The 22,284-nt window shown below is 33.7% G+C and overlaps 4 protein-coding genes across 15 annotated transcripts in view; 1 reads left to right on the top strand and 3 right to left on the bottom strand.

Moving 5' to 3' along the window:
* Window positions 1–119: 119 nt before the first annotated feature.
* LOC116429745 (ionotropic receptor 75a-like) lies at window positions 120–5,490 on the bottom strand. Its single transcript, XM_031983029.2, has 10 exons — window positions 5,111–5,490; window positions 4,701–4,885; window positions 4,244–4,552; window positions 3,708–3,835; window positions 3,479–3,640; window positions 2,682–2,896; window positions 2,390–2,604; window positions 1,524–1,792; window positions 909–1,118; window positions 120–455 (listed from the first exon to the last, which is right to left on the bottom strand). Exons 1-10 carry the CDS (start codon window positions 5,250–5,252, stop codon window positions 320–322), a joined length of 1,971 nt encoding a protein of 656 aa, XP_031838889.2. The 5' UTR covers window positions 5,253–5,490; the 3' UTR covers window positions 120–319.
* A 141-nt stretch (window positions 5,491–5,631) lies between these two features.
* LOC116429628 (pancreatic triacylglycerol lipase) lies at window positions 5,632–12,600 on the bottom strand. Of its 2 annotated transcripts, XM_031982765.2 has the most exons (8): window positions 12,339–12,547; window positions 12,131–12,183; window positions 10,852–11,017; window positions 8,738–8,886; window positions 7,831–8,076; window positions 7,049–7,255; window positions 6,685–6,841; window positions 5,632–6,048 (listed from the first exon to the last, which is right to left on the bottom strand). In XM_031982765.2, the coding sequence occupies exons 1-8, from the start codon at window positions 12,500–12,502 to the stop codon at window positions 5,991–5,993; spliced, it is 1,200 nt and encodes a 399-aa protein (XP_031838625.1). In that variant the 5' UTR covers window positions 12,503–12,547; the 3' UTR covers window positions 5,632–5,990. The 2 variants fall into 2 exon arrangements, with proteins under 2 accessions (XP_031838625.1, XP_031838626.1); XM_031982766.2 differs by lacking the exon at window positions 12,131–12,183 and having other exon boundaries at window positions 5,677–6,048; window positions 10,852–10,954; window positions 12,454–12,600.
* A 1,240-nt stretch (window positions 12,601–13,840) lies between these two features.
* On the top strand, window positions 13,841–15,996 carry Cdk7 (Cyclin-dependent kinase 7). Its single transcript, XM_031982774.2, has 5 exons — window positions 13,841–14,414; window positions 14,471–14,530; window positions 14,606–14,714; window positions 14,844–15,289; window positions 15,376–15,996. The coding sequence occupies exons 1-5, from the start codon at window positions 14,361–14,363 to the stop codon at window positions 15,721–15,723; spliced, it is 1,017 nt and encodes a 338-aa protein (XP_031838634.1). The 5' UTR covers window positions 13,841–14,360; the 3' UTR covers window positions 15,724–15,996.
* A 1,491-nt stretch (window positions 15,997–17,487) lies between these two features.
* ATP8B (ATPase phospholipid transporting 8B) overlaps window positions 17,488–22,284 on the bottom strand; it is an 82,036-nt gene continuing 77,239 nt past the window's right edge. For all 11 annotated transcript variants that reach the window (XM_031982827.2, XM_076371650.1, XM_076371651.1 and 8 more), the window contains one exon: window positions 17,488–22,224. In XM_031982827.2, the coding sequence (XP_031838687.1) occupies window positions 21,808–22,224 (417 nt within the window). In that variant the 3' untranslated portion in view covers window positions 17,488–21,807. The remainder of the gene's footprint in view (window positions 22,225–22,284) is intronic.

Here is a 22,284-nt window from a genome sequence, read left to right as displayed (position 1 = left end):
ACGTTGAGCTGGGTGAATTTTTTATTGGCTGTCTTTGCTGGACGCGACACACGACTTCCGATAGAAACGAGATAAGTTTTTATTGACAGGACAGTCAGATATCAATGTCGCTGTTATTTATTAACAGATAGTGGAACTATATACATGTATAGCTTCCAGAATTGTTACGAGTACAATAATATACATTTTAATGGAATTTCTTTCGTTTGTAATCTAATGGAAACGTATTTGTAACAAGGAAAATTGATTTTTACTATGTATTACAGCAAAATTATTGATTCTACGTTATAGATTCTAGATTGTAATGTTGAAATGTAGCTTAAGATGTCCGTGCGCTAAACGATCCGCTGAATATGTTGAAGTTCCTCGGTCGTTGCAAATTAATATCTTTCAAGGAGGGTAGATTCAAATTTTTATTAATCATGCGTCTACCTTCTGTCATGGCGCTTAGTAATCTGAAAGAATCATGGATTTATTACTACAAATCTAGAATTTCGTCTGATGTAAATAAAAAAATTAATTGAACTCGTTGACTGTCATGGCGGCCACCAATAACTGGAGAGTCCAAATTATTGGAAACAATTACAAGAAGAAAACTGGTGTCGAATTAAAATGTTTAGTATCATGAGTAACTAAATAATAGTATAACTTAAGAATTATGATACCAAATAATAGTTTGGTTGGGTTTGCTTATTATTAGTTAATAATATCTAATTATAACACCATTTACCCTCGTTATGATACGACAAGCAGTATTGTACGAAACGCTCTAAATTCTCGTAGCAGTCAACGTGTTAATAATAAGCTGTTATGTTAATAATAACAAACTAATTGTAAGACGAAATTTAATACTTTGATCGTTTGTCAAGCTAACGTTTGACGTCACGTTCCTTCTGGTTTCTAATTACCGTGTTTGCGAACACCAATGAATTATATTCTCCAGGATACAGATGAAAATGGAAAATCCAACGCAGAGGCACAAAAACACGAAGACCGGTACGGCTTCGTGAATCGATAGCGGTTCGGCGATAAGCAGGTTACTCGGACAAAATGGTTTTCTCGCTGACCAACGCTTTAATTCGCGATTTTGGATCCCAACGTTTCTGATCTTCGTCAATCTGAACAAACGTAGCGAATTCCAAAACAGCAATTCACTTTTTAACGTTATCTACATGGTTTATCTGAATGTACACGTAACGAAGATGTACATGTAACCGACACTTGCAGCAACAATTAATAAAATGAATAATGAATGAACAAACGAGGATGAAAAGGAAGATTGATTTTCTCGAAATGTTGACTGGTTGACTTGTACTGTTTCGGAATTGATAGCTTCAATTGTTTTTCTAAATGGACACTAAATTTGACACTGAAATTACTTTCTTTTTCTCAAAAACAAGACTTTTAATCCATTTTATTTTTAATGTCTTTGTGTAACGAGCTATCGGTCGAAAGACAATTTCCTTTTAAACAAACGCGAAGCATCGTTTTCCCGTAAAAGGAAATCGAAGCAATAACTGTACCCTGCTTTCAGTAATTTTGTGAAAGGACTCCTGTGCCTCGCGTAAAACGCCAGCATCGACTTCAGCAGATGGACCTCCGTGAGCTCGCAGATGCTACGGTCGTTGAACGAGCGTTCAATATACGGATAAGCAGAGTCGACCATCGTATGATAAGCCAAAGTTCCTTTTGCCACTTGATCGAGGCCTTGCTCCAATGGCAGGTATCTGTTGTACTCGGGTATCTTCGTCCAACAATTTTGATAGAAGTACCTGACTTCCTTATCCGGTATCTAACGTAAAAGTCAATATTACTGAATCAGTTACAATAGAAATAAAACAAAGAAAAATCAAAATGAAACCAAATAAAATCCTGGATAAACAGAGTCCAAAAGTGCTTTGAAAGGTAAATGTTTTTGAAGGAGTAATTCTGTAATTTGTTCGAGTGAAGGAAAGTGGCAGCGTATTTGGATACCAGCGTAGACTGGTTTATGTATTTTTAACTACTTTAGAAACTAGTTTAGATTAGATCCACATTCCAGTTCACATTAACCCCTCGCGCTATGATTTCTTTCGCAACAGCGCTCAACGGGACTATGTTACAATTCATAATTCATCAGGAAAGGCAACAAATTCTACGTTTATTCCGCGTATACGTTTACTCTGAAGAATTACGATTAATAATAGAAAAGTAATATTGAATTTGGACTTGAAAGAAATAAGTAACATACATCTAGTCGGAACCTTCACCGCGAGTCTCACACGATATCGTAGGACAAGGGATTAATATCTAGTTAGTAATTCTAGATTGGAATCGCAGACAGAGATTTACAAATGAATTTGATAGAGAAAAAAATAAGGGATCATCGTTGGGCAATAACAGAAATTACCTGAAGGAAGGAACGAATATAAGGAGTCGGTTCCACCGCCAGTTTCATACCGCTCTTCGCTAAGCTGATCAGCGAGTCGTTCATTTTTTCCCCCTTGTTCTTCAAACGGTTCGACACGACACTCGCCGAATAATAATTAAGAATGATCAGACTGAATATGAGAATCTGTAGGAACGCGATACGAGCCGCGTAACGCGTCGGTATGAACGCAGAGCCTACAGGAAACGAATTTTGACTTGGAGAAGATCGACAGCGAATCAAAGATAGCATACTTTTGTGAAAGAATTTATACCTTGCTGTGCTAGAGCACCTATTGTCATTAGAACAGAGAGCCCATAGGTCTCCGCAGGCTCGTGAATGCCCTCCATTCTTATGAGAATGATTAAGATCGACATTACGATCCCGATCATGATCAACACTCCGTACCACACTTTCGCGGACAAGGGTTTCAGGAACTGACCTGGCCTTATCTTCGTCGAGGAAATCGTGCGAAACATGAAACACGATCTATGATAAGATCGTGATAAGAATTATTTTTTTTTGCATTGAAAGAGCGAATACATTAACCCTTTGTACTCGAAAGTTTTCTCGTCATTTTCTAATGAAGTATTGATAATCTTTTTAACAACCGAGAGGAATATATGTAATACAGGAGTCAAGGGATAGAATTACTCTATCTCTACGTTTCTTGTACAATTATATTATGTGAACTATGATATCGAATATCGCACTTTATTATTTTGATATATTAAGGCGAACGGCGAGTGTCAGTCATCTCTCGAGTGCAAAGGGCTGACTGTAAGAAATTACTAATGAATATATGATACTCATAGTGATAATGATAATGATAGTGATAGTGATATAATAATAATGGTAATGACGGTGATATAATGATATAATGATAATGATATAGTTATACAAAGATATAATGATATAATCATAGTGATATAATGTACAATGATATAATGATAATATAATATTACATCATTGTATCGTCAGTAACATTTTCAATGTTTCATTTCACAGGCAAATCTTTTATTAATTTATAACGGAAGCGAGAAATAAGAAGTTTAATTTGTGATTCCATACCGTATCGGCCACACGGGTGCGATAATGTCTCCGTTATTCAATCTGTCGATCTTCATCGCGACAGGACTCGCCGAGAGATCGATGATTTTTTTATTGAAAGCTGAGAAAACCGGACCAGAATGATCAAACCTTCTTTGCGCGTTTATTTGCACGATGTCGATACTAGAAAATCGTTTTTTATAAAGCCGCATGAAAATAGTGTTTTCCTTTTAAATTGTTGCATATTTACGTAAAATTGAAAAGATTCGACAGATGCCACAGAAGCACGTATAAAAATTTCGATCGACCATATTTGGTCTGCATGCTGTACTCCATCATCATCTCGTGCAAAGATTGATTCTCCGGTGTGTAATTGATCTATAACATTTATTCGTAGATTTTTTTGTAGATTTGATATTTTAATGTCAGTAAACTACCGGTAACAGTTTACACCGATGATATTTAATTCTTATTCATCTTTTAACCGTTGTATCACGGGTCTTCGTAAAAATCTACTTGTTCTTTCGTTTCAGTTCAGAAGCTGAATTACCTTCTTCTATTTTCACGTAAAAAAATTCTAAATAGCGCGATCGGTCGATTTTTATATTTCTAAACAGGTAATAAAAAAGATAGAAATAGATAATTGTAAGGAAGACAAATAGATGAACTCAATTTAATCTGAAGAATCGAAAGGCTGGCACTTTTAGATAGTATAACGGATCGCGATCGCGCCGCTTGGCACTCAAATGGTTAAGTAGCGATTAATATTAATTAATAGAAACTTACTACAATGCCGACTTTCAGTCTCATTCCGTGTAAATTCGATCTTCTTTCTAATTTCGATTGGGTTAGGTTGATGCGTAAGCCTTTCTCGCTATTCCAAGTACCAAAAAACGTCACGTTCATAGAGCCCCCGCGATCTTTGCACGGGTTATACACATCGTACAAAATATAATCTTTTCCCGACTGTACAGCGATTACAATATCTGTGGAGATGCTAAAGGCATTGTCTTGTAATATTTGCAGGCTGTGGCTCAAGTTCGAGCCGAGGATCAACCATTTATGCATCTCGTCGTACATAGAGTACTTTGTTGCCTGCGCATAAATCGAATTTCCGCTGTTTTCTCGATAAACATTCATTTTTTCCTGTTTTATTTATTATTTGAAACGTGCTAATAACGATTGAGTAAAAATTCGATTTGTTTCTATTAGGAAGTCGAATTGAGCAAATACAGGCACTCACGTCGATGAAGATTTTGGTGTATCGTTTGCTATCGCACCGGGTATCCAAAAAAATGCCCAGCTGATGATAGTCGGCGTTTAAAAGTTTCTTAAAATCTGTACGTTGGTTAATTACCGATTTTGAGCTCATCATCGAATTATATGTAATGTACTTGTCCTTAAATGTTCTCGCGAGCTTGAAGTCATCTGGATCGCATAAAAAAAAAACAGTGACAGAAGGATTTGATAACTACTTTGTAAAAAGCAGAAATAAAAAGAATTTAACTATCACATGAAGAAATTGTTCGAAGAAAACGTGAAAAGAGTTTTGTTAATCTTCCAGAAAACTTCACGATTTTCTTTTCTGTGTTTCGTATTTTTCGGGTGATGTAACTAGAGTCTTAGTGCAGCGTTTGAAGTATTTGTACTTACTTTCCAAATCGCCGCAAGAAAATGCTACGATCCTTTTCACTTTCTTGAATGAAAAATAGTCTCGTACGACTTTATTTTCATTAACGGACAAAGCACACGTTAACTGCGCTAACAAGAACAAATAGATGTTCGCCAGATGCATCGTATCGATTTCAAATGATTCACATTAAACTCGAGTAAAACAATTTCCGGAAAGTACACTTCTTAAACGACTTTTGGTCAGTCCTGCACTGACACTCTTCATCGACATTGAATCTCGACTGAATAATGTATTCCCTCGTTTCTTAATCATAACCGTGATAAAATATTAAGTGACATATTGACATCTTATAAATTTCAATTTTTAACGACGAAAGTAGTTCCTGAATAAAATATAGACCTAACCATTAGCCAAACATTCTTTATCCCAGTATTTTCACTGAGATATTAAGTGTCACTGTCTCATTCCAGTGAACAATCGTGTCTAGTCGTGAGTTCAGTGAATAATGATGGAAACATTTGAAAACGAAAAGTTGCCTGATACTTTTATTAAGTGTTATACACCTTTGAAGTTTCAACAGCAATAATGCCGCTAAGTTATCGACGTAACCAATAAAACGTGTATTATCCTTCTCACTTACAAATGTACAAGAACGAGAAAAGACGAATATAATCTAATCGTGCTAGATTAATTAATATAATTTGTACTCTCTACGGGCATGCACGTCGGGACAACGACCCTCTTACGGTCTCATTTCGGGGCTGTTGTTCCACATAGAACAGCACACGCTGCATAAATAAAAGTAACTTATAAATGACTAGTACGGGTCGTTTCATATCGCAAAAACACGATCACCACCAAACTGTCGTTTCGAGCTCCGGTTCCCGCTCCCGTTGTCGTTCACTCTATCGCGAATGGGGGTGCGCCGTTCGTTTCCAAATAAAACTTTCCCCGCAATCTGTTTGAATCAGAAATAAAACTTTAATTAAACTTCGCGGAGAGTTAATCCGTGTCTAACGAGAAACCGCTATAACATAGCTGGGTGCTCACTATTCATTAGAGCGACTGGTTGTTGGTCATCATGAAAATGGTCGTCAGTAGATTTTGGAATAGTGGGAACCCAGTGTAATTCTCATATATTATTAAATGATATTCTTATTCAAAAACAAATATTATTCAAAATGATAACTATTTAACACATTGAATGCCGCGCGATTTCATAGAGCAAAATACACAAAATGGAAAAAAATATAATATTCAATCATTTGATTGAATTGCATTATTAATATTGCACGTTGATCTATCTGAATATCACCGCATTAGGTAGCATTATTTATAATATAGAAATATTTTCAAATAATCATCGTTTAATTGAGTGAACTATAATAATTCGATTTGGTTAAGGGTCACCGGTAACCCTCATGACATTCAACGTGTTAATAAAATTAAAATTATTTTCTGAGATCGTGGAATTAATCCTAGATTGTAATATGCGTAAGTTTTGAGTAAATAATTTTCGTTAATATTTAACTTCTGTTTTAATTCCAATTTTAAATGATTAATTTAATAATGAAAGAAATAATAATGTTCTTACGATGTGGATGCGCCCTCGCCCATCAACGCGACCGGATTATAATCGCAATGGCCTTCCTTGTATTTCTTCCAGCTCTCACAGGTTCTCGCCTTGAAGCCAATCCTGCTTCCTATGCTCTCTGTCATGAACTGGTGCGCCCTTGAATGACTGCAATAAGCTGGCAAACCATTCGACGCTATTCAGTTTCTACTAAAATTTCCATCGAAACCTATAAACTGTTTATCAAACGTCTACTCTTTCCTTTTCAGTTTGCTACCGTATTAATATCACTTTAAAACGAATCTCCTTTTACATAACAGCAGAAATATATCATTCGAGATGTGCAAACTAGACAGATAAAGTTAAAAATAAAGCTCTCGCATACTTGTCGTAGGCATGAACGAGCACCCAGGCTGCGGAAACTTTCCGTTGTTGGGATAAAAGTCAGCATGACCCAACGGTGCCGAGAATCCAAACGCGGCTCCGCTCGTGTGAATCACGTCGACGAACTGCGCATCGGTTGGATCTAATCTGAATTTCGGGTCAACAATTCCAGAAATCGACTCGAAAAGGGGACTCGCCGGATCTAGGCCTATCGCGCGATATCGTCGCGGTTAAATGATTATTTATTATATTATATATCGTGCACTCGTATTGTCGTATTCGTTGCGACCAGACCGAGAATATCTATGTGAATTTAGATTTTCATAAACCAGAATCTGTGTTAAAACAATTTTTAATTATGTCATATACTTCCCGTAGATTAAGAAACTCGTAAAAGATATTACTTCTATTTAACCCTCGGACGGTAATATGATTTTCCATCAACGTGACCGGCAATATGGACCTTCTATGGCTAAGTTTAATTTTTCATTGTGCGAATGTTATAAAAATGTAAAGAAATTTTAAAATACCTACTATAGTCCGTAATTTAATATACAAATGTCACTTTAGCCAAATCTCTGTATCATTTTATAATAAAAATTCAAAATCATGAAGCCACGAAGAAATGAGATTTCCGGCAGGCATTTAATGGTCCGTGTAGTCGGCGTAGAGTTGGTATTTTTAAACGCTTATACACTACAGTTTTATACATCATAAATACTTAGAGATTCGTAGGCTAGTCACAACGAAACGAAAGCTTCCGAACTCTTCACCGAAACAGACCTGTTATCCTGCCGATTCGTCCGTTCATGTAAGCCCCGGCAAACCCTGCCACGTGCGAACCCAAACTATGCCCACTGATGTGAACATCCTTGTATTCAAGGTTCGACTCGCGATTCAAGAACTCGAGAAAATTTCCGAGAAATTCGCCCACTCGACGCGTATTGTTTGCCGCCACCGGGTAGACGGTGCTCGCGAGAACACCCCAGCCAACGACGATCACGTTCACGTCTTCGTGAAGGAGATACGCTGCAATTGAAAGAAAATAGACATATTTGAGGAACAATGATAAAACAAGACGTAAATATATCGATAACGAATGTGCAATTTGAATAAATGATCCATTGGGACGTCTTTCGTGTAGCTTTGCAAATCGCCGTTATCAATCGCACAGAGGACTCCGCTGTTGTTACTTTAATTGTTAAATCATAATGAAACAAAATAGAGGAACAATCAACGAAGATAATATCCCTGGCCGGGGTTAAAGTGCCTGCGCCGGAAGGGGTTTAAAGCGGCTTTAAATCTTTAAATTTCTCACAGTTATGTCAGAATCTCGGCGCGGACCCGCGCGAACAGAAGCTTGTTAAGTGATCAATTAAGCTGTTATCGGGCCGACCCTTGAACCTGACGACGCCGATTCCGTGTTTACCGAAACGGATTGACCCTGATTATAATTAAATTTCACTGATTCCACATTGCCGTCGACATTTCTAGAAATGCGCTCGGTAGTCATCGATCACGGGAATTCTCGATTCATAATTATATGAAACGATTAATGCTAATCATCGTCTTAATGGTTTTCTGCAATTTAGACGAATATTTTAATGAGACGAAAATAGACTGGTCATGCGACAGAGCAGAAATAGCTGCAGCCTCTTTCGCGCGAAACGAAAGACGCATGCTTACGTACCGTCTATCAAACCTCGTACCCAGGCTTCATTTCCGGTGTCGCTGTAACCGTGGATGATGAACTTTGTCGGGCGGCTTTCGTTGAAATGGGACGCGTAGAGAACCTCTGTATTGTTTAAGAACAATTGCTCCTCGCCAAACGGATTCTCCCTGTCAATGAAAAAGAATTAATTAGCAGAAACATCGATGAATTCACTGAAACAAGAAATCAAATGATCTAAAAGAATCTGAAATACAATAATTAGTCTAATAAAAATTGCGCCGGCAATTGCAAGGTAAAAATAAACTCGAAAGTATCATTCCGTGATAATTACTATTTGATCAATTGTTTTCGAACTAACGCGAAAAACACGCGAAACTAATTTGATTCGACGCAGCCTGTTTTTCGTTCCAACAAAAAAGTCTTTCACCGAAGCAGAACTTATCTTATCCGCAAAAAAAAGTAGTTTTATTTTATTTCTCGTACATTTACCGCTCTTTCAACTTATCTCTTTAATAATATATAGTTTCATACATTGAATTCCTTATTTTTCTGTTCCAATAAAATTCTCGTGATTGCGACGGAAGTGTGTATTCGTTTGAATTTTCGTATCGATTTACGGGGGTTCGTTTAACACTTTGATTGCCACGGTGGTCACCGATGACCGGAGCTACCAAATTAATTGAGAACAATTGCAATAAGAAAATTCATACCGAATGAAAATATTTAGTAACATAAGTGAATAGATAGTAATGTAATATGAGTTGTTCTTCTTTTACAATTGTTGAAAAGACAACGGACGCTTCTCTGAGAAATTACTAAAGAGGTCGGTTTGATGATACGCAAACCGAGTTGCAAATCAATTGAAATCTCAATGGATGCAATATCGAAGTTTCCATAGGAAGATTTGAATAAGTTTATTTGACTGCTCGGTAGTTCCAGTATTAATGGAAATTATGGTGATCCAAGAGCGAATCCCCGAGGCGTACAATGTGGCGCCTCGTTTCTCCCCCGGTTCGTCGATCGACACGATCGGCAAAGAGGTTGACGAGAAAAAAGAAAACGAAAAAGGAGGCGCGTCCGCCGATATTCACGCATCGGTGATAGTTAGTCAAGCGTCAGCGCTGAGAATAGAATTCGCCGGCTTGCTGATTGTACGTATCGTTAAAAAATTGATGCATCGTTTACGAACGCGCACGATAAACGTTGCCTCCCCGCGCAAGCGAAAAATTCGCAGCTCGTTACCAAGGAGAAACGTGAATTTCCTTCGACGTTCCGAGATTAATACGTTGTCATCGAATTCACTATATTAACGTTCGAAATTCAGTTTAATACATTACTATATTAAAGCACATCCCATTTCGAAATGTGTATTTCACAATTGTTGGAATTACGAAGACACTTTTCTGGAGGATTGTAAAATATATTCATTTATCTGTACCAACATAGCAATAACAGAGACTTCAAATCTTACGAAAAGTACTCTGCTAATTATTATATGAAATTATGAAGAATCGAGTCTAACGACTCGGTAGTACTAATGCCAAGTAAATTCTATACCGATACATTATTCAATGGAAACAGATTTTCTAGTTGATAATCCAGCTGCAGCATGTACTTGCAGATTCCTCAGCTCTACAAAGAATAAAATAAGAATAAAAAATGGAAAATGTAAACATGTAAAATACCATGTCACCCATGAATGTACTATTTTATGAATAAATAAATATTATAAAATACATGGTTTTATGGTTGTACTTATCCAGCAATGGCTGATTTTCCAGAAGTGATTTAACTTCTAAGACCGTTTTCAGTATTCAACACGTTCGCTACCAGCGTCACATATTTGCGAAAATGAAATTAATCCTATAGATATTGTTATTAGAAATTATAAACTACAAAATTATATTTAGGAACTCAACGACTCGTTTTAGTTTCATTTTTCTAATATTTTCTTTAGAAGGTTTATTGGATTGAAGAAAGTATTATAATTGAGCGGACCGTCACCGAAATAAGCGCTGGTAGCGAACGTGTTAAGGCATTAACATATACATGTATTATGTAACCGACGTAAACATCAACTACCCTATCAGCAATAAGAATTTCTTAGCCGAAATAAACAATATTACACGTACCTAGTATACAAGTTAAATGTAGCCGGTTCCCATACAACTTTGAACACGGACTTGATGACGTTCTCCACATCGTTCAGCAATGTATTCTGCGGATACGTGTACGCTGGAACCACAGGAAAATGTATAGCTAAGAAATCTACAGTCCTTACGTCCAGGTAGTGACACACTTTAAATCAAGTACATGGACATTTTGGAACTTCAAAACTTGTGTACACTATCTACTACTCCTAACCGCGAATTTTGTCACCGTAAGATACTTAACACGTCGAATACCGCACGATTTTAAAAAGCAAAATACACAAAATGGAAAATATATGATATTAAATCATTCGATTGAATCGCATTATTATTATTACACGTTCTTCTAGCCGAATGTCGCGAAAATAGGTAACATTATTTATAATATAGATTAATATTTCCAAATAATCGTCATTTCATTGAGTGAACTATAGTAATTCAATTTGGTTGGAGGTCGCCGGTGACCCTTACGGCATTCAACGAGTTAAAAAAAAGAAAAGAAAGGGAGAAATGATCACTCTGGTCACTTGAACGTTGAAGATGCTAAGATTCACGTGGTTCCATTTCATAATCGGTGGACAAACTTGTGGTGAACTTGTGAAACTTGTCCCCGAAAGACGACAGATAGACCTCTGAACCTCTTTATCCGTTGTGGGGACGCTAATTTCTAACTAACGAAGGTGACGCTCGGTTACCGCTTGATTTGTCGCAGTGAAATTATAAAATCTGAGATTCAACACCAGAACTACCGAGCACTTGAACTGACTTCTGAAAATTACATTATAGAATCTACAAACGTGGATTTGTTAAGATTTGAATTGGTTTAAATTTCAGCTTAGGTATTACTTAATCAGCTTCTTTAGTAATTTCTCAGAGAGATATTCGTACCTCCTCGGTCATTGCAAAAGAAAAAATCAAGAAATTAGTGATTTTGACCCATTTGGTAGTTCCAGTGTTAATGTTGAACTTTCTATAATTCCTCGATACGTGAAATATTGGGATAAAAAAGCTTTGTTCCCCACTGCACTTGTGATTTTCCAGTTTCAAAGAATATCGTCTTTGTCTCATGAAGATATGTTAAATATTTCTAGTGAATTTAACTTGAAATATTCAATACTTGGCGTTCAATACTAATTAGGTGTAGACAAGATTTCTTAACATTAATTTATAAGAAATCACAGATAGATTAGGGAACAAAGTTATTTCCTTTCAATATTTCACCTATCGATGCAGTATACAAAGATCAATGGTAAATACTAACGTTTATAATTCTTTAAATTATCCAGAGTCACCACTCGAGTGCTAAGGGTTAATCTATCGATCAAAGCAAATGAGATCGTGAATTTTCTATTTACTTATCAAATTATTCTCGTTGCATTTGAATAGATCGCGGTAAAGCAAGACATTCGAAAATAATTGATAACGAGTGTAATGTGAAAGTAACGAAAGACGTATCTAAACTCGGACACCTCTCGCGGCGAGCTGCGGTACGTGGACGACTGAGAATTTCTTGGAAAAACTCGTCTCTAGGCGAAAAGAGTGAAATTCCACGAATTTGTTTCGTTTCCTGTCCACCGACTATACCTGACGCGAGAACAATCGTCAAAAAGATGAGGATCTCGACTGGTGGCATGTCTCTTCTCGCAATACTACTCGATGTTGCACTGGATTACTACTGCAACCGACTTAGCGGCGGGGCACCATTCATCCTACGCGATTCCTCATCTCTTGATACCCGATAAGCCCGGCAGCCACGTTCATTTGCTTAATTAATTACGATAGCCGCTTCGTCGAACGCGGCGCCAATATTCGACAGCCTAGCCTCCACGACACAACGAATGCTTTTCTTGTTGATGCGAATTGCCTGGCTTTAAATCCAATATTATTAAATCCTTAACACTCCAGGTTGTTTTATAATCTATCAGCAACTGAGCGAAAATGAGAAATGCTATAGCATGTCTTCGATCTTTTATTTTCCTTCTTAGTACAAAATTTGGATGTGTGGAGAATCTAATAATTTTAGGGTAGTTTCTTTAAGATTCATTAAAATATACAATATTATAACTGGTGCAATATTGGAGCCTACAGAGTTCAAAGGGTTAACACTAAAACTACCGGATGGGTCAGAATGGCCCATTCCTAACGTCTTCATTGTGCAATTAACACGTTCCGTGCTACAGAAATTTCGGTTATATCTTGCTTATGAACTGTACTGATTTTTTAAATAAAATACTAAGCTATATTCAAGTTTTAGGTAATCTTTATGTATTTTTATATTGTTTCTTTATGTTTTCACTGTTTTTTAATGTGTACCGCTATCCGTGACCATGTAGCCATTAAAAATATTTTTTTAGAAAATTTGAGTGTATCATACGTGGTACACGTGGCACTGAACGTGTAAAAAAGATAAAATCTAAATCAATTAAACTCTCAACAAATGCACCTTTGGAGTTTTTATAGAGAAATTTCAAAAAGTCAATTTAACTGCTCGGTAGTTTAGCGTTAAGCTACAATACAGTCTATTCTTTTTTTTCAACATAATAATCATGGTGAAAGCCAGATATCATGACAGCCTTAAAGCTTGGGTAGATGTTATCTCCTTTTTAATTTTTTTCATTGTAATAATTAATAAATGGTATAGGAATATTTAATAATGATTGTTATTCTGGTAAGGATATGGTCATATGTACTTGGGTATTAATCTGTGTACCTATACTGAAAGTATAATAATATAAGTATACAATAATGATGTTGATGGTTATTTAATAAACAGTACAAATGCGAATACCTTTTACACATCTGTGAATCGACCATGGGAAAATGGACAAATCGCCGGAACAAAAATTTTGCGCATGGAATTAAGAATTAAATTGTTGCATCAAATGAAGTTCAGTTTCCTGTAATTATTCGTTATTAGATTTTCAAAACAATGAGAACTAAACAGATATAGAAGCGCTATCTAGCAGTATAAAATTTATACTAAATACACAGCTTTGTCGTAGGGGGAGCTGTGAATCGGTTTGGCATTTTGTTGCTGTAAATATACAATAACAAATATTATTTTCAAAGAGTATACCTGATATTTATTAATGAATGATATTTGTTCAAGAAAATTGATCGAACAATGTGATATTATTGACAAAAAATATTTAATCATTATTTGGAAAATTTTTGTATATTTTTCCGTTATGTATTCATTAAATTTAGAGGACATTATTTATCGATAAACGTCACTACATAAAAGTCAAATCTTATTTTAGTTGGAGAAAAAATCGTTTAAGTGAAATGAATAATTATTTTAATTACCAAAGTATTTTTTGAACATCACGTTTACAGAGGACACGTGTTGTTTCACGTGTAAACTGTCGTTTACTGTGACGCGCTCCGAAATTGGGTTGTGTACGCTCCAAACACGTAAAACATTTGTTTCGTTATATTATTTTAAATAAATAGTTGATAAAAAAAGGAAGAAAATTATATAAACAGACAAAATGACTGAAAAATTACGAAGATACGAGAAAATTGATTTTCTAGGAGAAGGGCAGGTTAGTGGTAGTTTGATCTTTCCTTTAGCATTATATACTTATTAATATTCTTTCAGTTTGCAACTGTTTATAAAGCCAAAGACATTGAAACTTCAAGAATTGTTGCTGTGAAAAAGGTTTGTGCTTCTTTTTGTACAATAAAATTTATCATACTCTATTGATGCATGATATATCATTTGTCATAATTGTAGATTAAAGTTGGAAGCCATGCAGAAGCTAGAGATGGAATAAACAGGACAGCTCTAAGAGAAATTAAATTGCTGCAAGAATTGAAACACGATAATGTGATTGGTTTATTAGGTATGCATTGAATACATTGTTAACTATCTCTTCTTTATTTAAAGAATATCATAGTTTGTTATTAATAACTCATAAGTATTAATCCTTTAACAAGAATATATTTATTACTCAAATGCACTCTTATTTTAGATGTTTTCGGTCACATGTCCAATGTATCCTTGGTATTTGATTTTATGGACACAGATTTGGAAGTAATAATAAAAGATAACAATATTGTATTAACTGCTGCGAATATTAAATCATATATGATTCAAACTTTGCAAGGTCTAGACTACTTGCATTACAACTGGATACTGCATAGAGATTTAAAGCCAAATAATTTACTTGTTAACGGAGAAGGTGTGTTAAAGATTGGTGATTTTGGTCTTGCCAAATTTTTTGGTTCTCCAAATAGAATAAACACGCATCAGGTGGTGACAAGATGGTACAGATCACCTGAATTGTTATATGGAGCAAGACTCTATGGAACTGGGATAGATATGTGGGCTGTTGGATGTATATTAGCAGAACTTTTATTACGAGTACCATTTTTACCAGGAGAATCTGATTTAGATCAACTTACTAGAATATTCCAGGTATTGTTTGCTTTATTATCTATTTGGTAATAAAAGTATATATTATCCTTTATTCGTTTAAATTTATTTGAATATATAATTCTTAGACATTAGGTACACCTACAGAAGAAACATGGCCAGGAATGACTGAACTACCAGATTTCATTCAGTTTAAACCATTTCCTGGAACGCCGTTAAAACATATATTTACTGCAGCTGGTGATGATCTCTTAGATTTAATTGCTAGTCTTTTAAATGTGAATCCCTTGGAAAGATGTACATGCGATCAGGCTCTTCAAATGCCATACTTCAGCAACAAACCAGCGCCAACTCCTGGACCTAGATTACCACTTCCTACGTCTGTAAAACGCCAACCAGAGGAGAAGCCTAATCTAAAAAGGAAACTGCTAGAATCAATAGATGGTGCATCGCTTGCGAAACGATTACAGTTTTAACTAGAATTTTAATTAGAATCAATTACGAATTGTTGCAACGAATAATTCATTATTATTAATTTTGTTATGTAAATGTATTTGCGAATGCAATATACGATTGAAAAAGACACGAGAATGCGCGTAATGATTTGAAATTATAAGGTATATTAAAGAGAAAGTATTCACAGATCAATTATGTGATAACAATGATGAACTGATGTATTTTTGTTAAAAAATGATTACTAAAACAACCAATGAAACATGAAATATCAAGTATTAAACATTAAAAAAATATTTGTCTCTAGTATTTAATTTATAGCATATGAACATTAAGAGAGGACAGGAATATATCACGGGTTGAAATAATAATGCATTTTTGAAAAATACAACATTATGCTGCATTAATTTTATTAACTTAAAAACTAGTAAGAAATGTTTGATACGTGAACAATTTCGTAACCGGTGAAAATATTTGAATTTCGGTTGCTTAAAAAAGGTCATTCGCCGATAACAAAATCATTAAAACTGTAATGACATTTCGCAGCGTATTCTTTTTCCGCAGGGAGAGTAATCACTCCATTTCTATAAGTACAAACATTACCAACCCTTTTTCATATCTACTTGCGATGATCCGTTGACATTTTCTAATTTGTGGAAAAAATTGTTGATTATAAACGATCACGTTTCTTTCTTTCGCAAATACATACTCTTTCTTGAAAGAAAGAGCTTGTATTGCTTTGTGTTTTCCTCTTACTTTGACAATGACTGTACGTCGCTCATCTGCGATAAGCTTGTAAATAGTCTTTTTATGAGTACTGCTCACGTGTGATCGTACCTTTTCAACGAATTTCAAACTAAATCCGTGCACGACTTGAAATATATAGCTATTACACATATACATAAACCTAATCAATACTGATGGGTAACAAGAACGTAAATACAATTTAATTGTACGTACAAAATCTATAAACTTTTTGTATTAATGCACATATCAACGTGAACTGCCTACCTTCGAACGCGATTTGAGAAATAGTACATTCGCTGTGGAATAAGTTATGAGAATAGAATAGGATTTCGTATTTCGATATATTACATAAAGCTGTAACAAAATTTGTTTCATACTGTACACGTAGTTACATTAAAAGCATAACTTAAGATGACATGTGCATTTAAATACTGAAGCAACATTTAATAATTTTCCAATATACTTTGTTCGATCCTGACATAGAGGTGCTAAGCTAGAGGTTTGGTGTAAATGAAACATGACAGTTTTCAAATAAGATATACGTTAGAAGATTACCACATTTTGAATATACAACTGTAATTTATAAAATTAAATTCTGGTTTTGTGGAACATTACAGTATTTCCATGACACTTTTCTATTTTTATAGAACAAGAATTAATATACGCGTTTAAATGCTTAAGAATAATCTAAAAATTTATTAATTCAAAGACAAGTAATCTCCTAAAACACGTTAAAATATGTAAATGATAAATTCGTTCTAAAATATTGTACTGTGGTCCCTTCTTATTCGGATTCAACTATAAGTAATGACTATGTAACACTTTTTCTTTTAATATAAGTAATCAACGATTATATTTTTCTTATGAAGACGCACCAATATTCGTCGTACTCAAGGAAGTAAGTCAGCATTAACAATTATTATAATTTCCAGTACAAATGAGAACACAAAAAATGCGAGTAAAACTTCGGGAATGAATGGAAAGAAGTGTAGTAGTTTGATAACACTACTAAAAAGGAAATTCTACAGAAAAAAAACATGTTTCAGAATTTGTTTTTTTTTTTGAATGGTGTACAATGTACTAATACTTTACTATGTTTCATTCTTTTTACAACATAAATCTGTCCTCTCGTGCCAGTTATTTACACATAAAAAATAATACACTTAAGATGTAGATTTTTACTGTACACGATATATACTTAAAGCAATAGTTAGATTTACAAAATTGATATTACACAGAGTGTAGTATAAAACCAGAAAACGTTATCTAGCCCGATTTACAAAAAAAAAAGTAAACCGTTCCTCCTTTTTTTTGCCTTGTATCGTCGTCTTCGTTGAAACATACAAATTAAAACTTCCCGCTATCGTTTGTGACAATGTGTTTATACGCAACTGAACATATATTTGAGCGTGACAACCGCAGAAATTGCAAAGGAAAATAAATTTCAATTGTTCGATTAATACATAATCCATTAAAGTCACCACCGCTTGAAATGTAACATAACTATTAATAGATTTAATGTTTCTCATGTGTGTATATACTATCTCCCTATCCTGCGTGCACTTTGCAAGGAACATTGTATTCGATAACATCAGCATTGTTTTATTATGCTCTTCAGCATGGCCCTACATGTGTAACATGCTTGTAAAACATCCCTTAATCCAGTAGGGCTGGTATTTTGAAATAGGATGCATCATTCAATACATAAAATAGGATACATTGCAAACAGTACATAGGACATAGTATGATAAAAAAACAGAAACATATTTCCCATTTAAATATACATATGAATATTGAAAAAAAATTTTTAGGAAAATATCAAATAAGAGCATATTATGAATTATGGTTTTTATAACTTTTTTAATTGTTGATATTATTGTCTTATATTAGCATCCCATAGAGAACACGTACTTGAAACAGCTTTAACAGATTATTCCTTGAATAGGAAATGCAATGAAGATCTCGTAATTGTACATGTCTACAAGGGGTATAATAGTTTTTTGTTCATTAAATCATATACTATGTCCTAAGCAAATATTTTGAAGCAGTAATTGATGCGCAGTCTATAGAGCACATGCAGCAGACAATTTGCTCTTCGCATTTTGTTTTCTAGACATTTGATTCAGTATTTAAAGTAACATATGTAACAACTTATGCAACCAACAACATGTTATGACTATCTTATAATGCTTAGCTTCCTTAATTTCTTAGTTTTTACATTAAGTCAATATTTACCAAGATCTTTAAACAATATTAGTACATCTCATTTATTGGGAGATCAACATAGATCTATTAAATGTATTAAATTAGCTAAATTGCGAATAATTCGATTCAGCGTATATATTTTATAAAAATTACATAATTAAAATATAATACAATTTAACACAAATATAATATTATAGTTAATGTCACTTTATATTATTTAAAAATCATGGTACACGGTTCTACAACAAGGATGTATCGCAAATTAAAGTGAAACAATGTCTATTCAGGGATTTAAAGTAAGTAATACATACATTATGATATAGCTGATCGTAATAATAATATCACATCTCCAAATACTACTTAGCAAGAAGTGTTATAAAATAAATGTATATGTAAATCAGTTTAGACGAAAAATATAGGCGGTGCATTTGCTTGTTTCCTAGGTAACTATCATCTGTATCCGACTATTAAGAAGAATATGCTCACAATTTTCCGGATACAAATAGTTTAGTACGGTACATTTTGGTTTCCGATATTGAAGATGATTCCACAACTTTTTTTGTTTTATAAATACTTTGTAAAATTATTCTTCAGTCCATTCATATCATTATTGAAAGTCCAACTTTTTATTATACAAAATTCAGTTTTTATATCTCAATTCTTGATTGATAAGTCTCACTTTAAGAACATATTTTATTCTATTAAACAAAAGGACAACATCGTTTTGACAAAGTATACTTATCATACATAAAACTTTTCAAATTTAGAATAACAGAAATGTACTAATTTGTCGAACGCGAAAAAAAATTACTATTGTTGCATTTTGCATCTCATTATTTCTGCAGTATGCAGTTCAAACTGAAGAAGATAAAAATACAGCAGTCTCATCAGTTAAATCTTTTCTCTGGATCAATTACTCTGGATCGGTATATAGTATGAAGTAAGTAAACTTCATGCATAAATGTTTTTGCTTCTTCAGGTAATCAAGAAAACGAGTTCACATAAGAACAATAACACTTAAAGAATTAGAGACAATAACATAGCAATATTAATAAATAAGAGAAACACAGTCATAAATATAACTGTATAACATATTCCATAAGTAGAAATTGAACAAAATGTATCATTGCAACGTGAAACACTCTGTGTAGCTTATTGATTAGGCACAATGTTTGAAAGCAATAAATTCCTATGTTTCTGTTTAAATAAAAAAGTTCTTTGTGGAACACACTTTCCCAATACAGACTATATCTCCCTAGAATTCATTGTAATATTAAAAGTAGAAATACATATTTCATTGTTTACTACTGTTTTTAGTTTATTATAATATATGTATATATATATAAACATATACATATATATGTATCTATATATACACATATATGTATATAATGTATATATATTTATATATTTAATAGTCAGTCCAAGGCAAACATTATCCGCAGTAGTATAATATAATATAGCTACTATTTTCGTATCATTTTTTTTAATCGATCTACCTATATATTACTTTCTTTTAAAAAATGTATACTTAACATTTAATATAATAAATATATATATACATACATATATTATACATTACATAATATATAATATACATATATATATATACATACTATATATACATACTCTTTAAAATATTTACAGTCAATGCTATGATACAGTAATTTTAATTGTTTCTTGTATTTATACTTTATAAAGGCAATTATTATCATAACTATAATTGTTATTTATATACGCATCATATATCGTGTAAATCTGTTCATTTTTTACAGCAACCATGTTCATATTAAGACAGTATATAATACACATAGGAATATTACATGATTTTTTGACACCTCTACACATATGTACACAGGAAGTGTCATGATTATACAAATTATGGTTTGTCTCATTATTGCATTATGGTTTATACCAATTATTAAATTATAAATCACTCACATAAAGAAAAAATTGGTTCATAAAAGAAATTGGACCTCATTGAACTATAAATTCTAGAGAAAGCTAAATTATCCATCCAATTGATTTGATTTAACATATAAATTGTGACATTAATTAAATCTTTAAAAACTCAAAAAAAACATTCATAACATTTTTATTATTTCAATTTTGATTTTCTGATTAATCTACATAAACAGATGTATCTTACAATACTTGAGATCGGTTTACTGTCACTGCAGACTTTATTTAATTAAAACAGTAGCAATTAATTAACTACTATAAGTAGCTAAAATGATTAATTGCAGGCAACCAATAGACATTAGCCGAGTTTTTATACACGTAGCCTTTACTGCTTCCATAGTTTGTCCTTTTTTTCTTCGAATTTGAAGTAAAAATGTATAATCACAAATAAGCCTGTACATTTTTCTTTATATGCTTTGCTTCAGAGTTTGCAAGGGATCACTATTAACAGTTTAATGAATATTTTAAGTTTGATGACCTTTTTCATTCTAAACCTTTGTTTTACAACAAAAATGTAAACCAAAATATTTCACCTCAGAATATTTTTTATATGTAATCGAATAAATGAAGTATCCTTAATCGTTTATTTCTACTTTAAACAAAATGTATCTGGGTTTCTGCTGTTGAGAAATTTAACAAAATACAAAGCCTTACGAAAATTCTAGAATAACTGATCTTGTAAAAATACATATTATTAAGTTATATTTCAAGTAATAGTAATTTTTGGCGAAAAAAAGAAATGGTACTTTTCAGTAGTTACTAGGTGTATAGAATTTCTTATGCAAACCATTAATACTTTATTGTCTGATGAATTTCGATTACTTAAATTTTTGTAAGCAATAATAAGAAAATGATCAAGTTTAGTAAGCCAATGAATGGTTTCGCATTTATTATAATCCAAGTAAATACACGAAATTTATTTCGTGTATCGTGTATATAGCGAGAACGGATTGCACATAAAATGAGATTTGGTTGAAAATCAGATGGACGAAAACCGTCCTGCGGAAAACCGAAAACTTAGTTTGCAACAAAATTTTAATAACTTTGTCATATTATTGCTATGGTTTAGCAAATCACTCGTTTAAAATTTACTTGAATAGTGTTTAATACGAATTCAGCCATAGAGTAAATCAGTTATAAGAAAAATCCGAAAATTAGTAGACAATGGAAAGACTTACAACTTAAAGTCCAAACTACAGATTAATGGTATCCAGTGTGTGCGAATTTTTGGATGCATTGTCTTTTGGTGACGTGGTGGCGACACTAACTTGTTTGCTGGTACTGTTCGTGAACGGCATGGCGAACTTAAAATCTGCACCATTTGGTAATTTTCGCATAATTTTTCCGGACGTAATAAGCCTACCAAAACCTTCTTGATGCGCGAAAGCATATCCCGAACGAAGGGACCGTCGCGTTCGCCTCGTAGATGGTGTACGAAGTATGTCTTGACTTTGCCGGGAACGTAGTTGTGCCAGCCTCTGCTTAAGTCTAACTCTATCAGACAAACTTGGCCTAACATCTATGAAGAAGAATCTCCACGATAGTACAGGTATTACCAATATGATACACGAAATGACTGCTGTAAACCAAAACGTTGGTTCCGACACTGCCTGAAAGTGTATATATATATAAATGTTAGTATCACATTTACAATGGAAAGCAACGATGCA

This window comes from Nomia melanderi, chromosome 10 (genome assembly GCF_051020985.1).
Source record: "Nomia melanderi isolate GNS246 chromosome 10, iyNomMela1, whole genome shotgun sequence".
Lineage (NCBI taxonomy): Eukaryota > Metazoa > Arthropoda > Insecta > Hymenoptera > Halictidae > Nomia > Nomia melanderi.
Note: the sequence above shows the minus strand (reverse complement) of the source record. Positions and strands in the feature narration are given on the sequence as shown.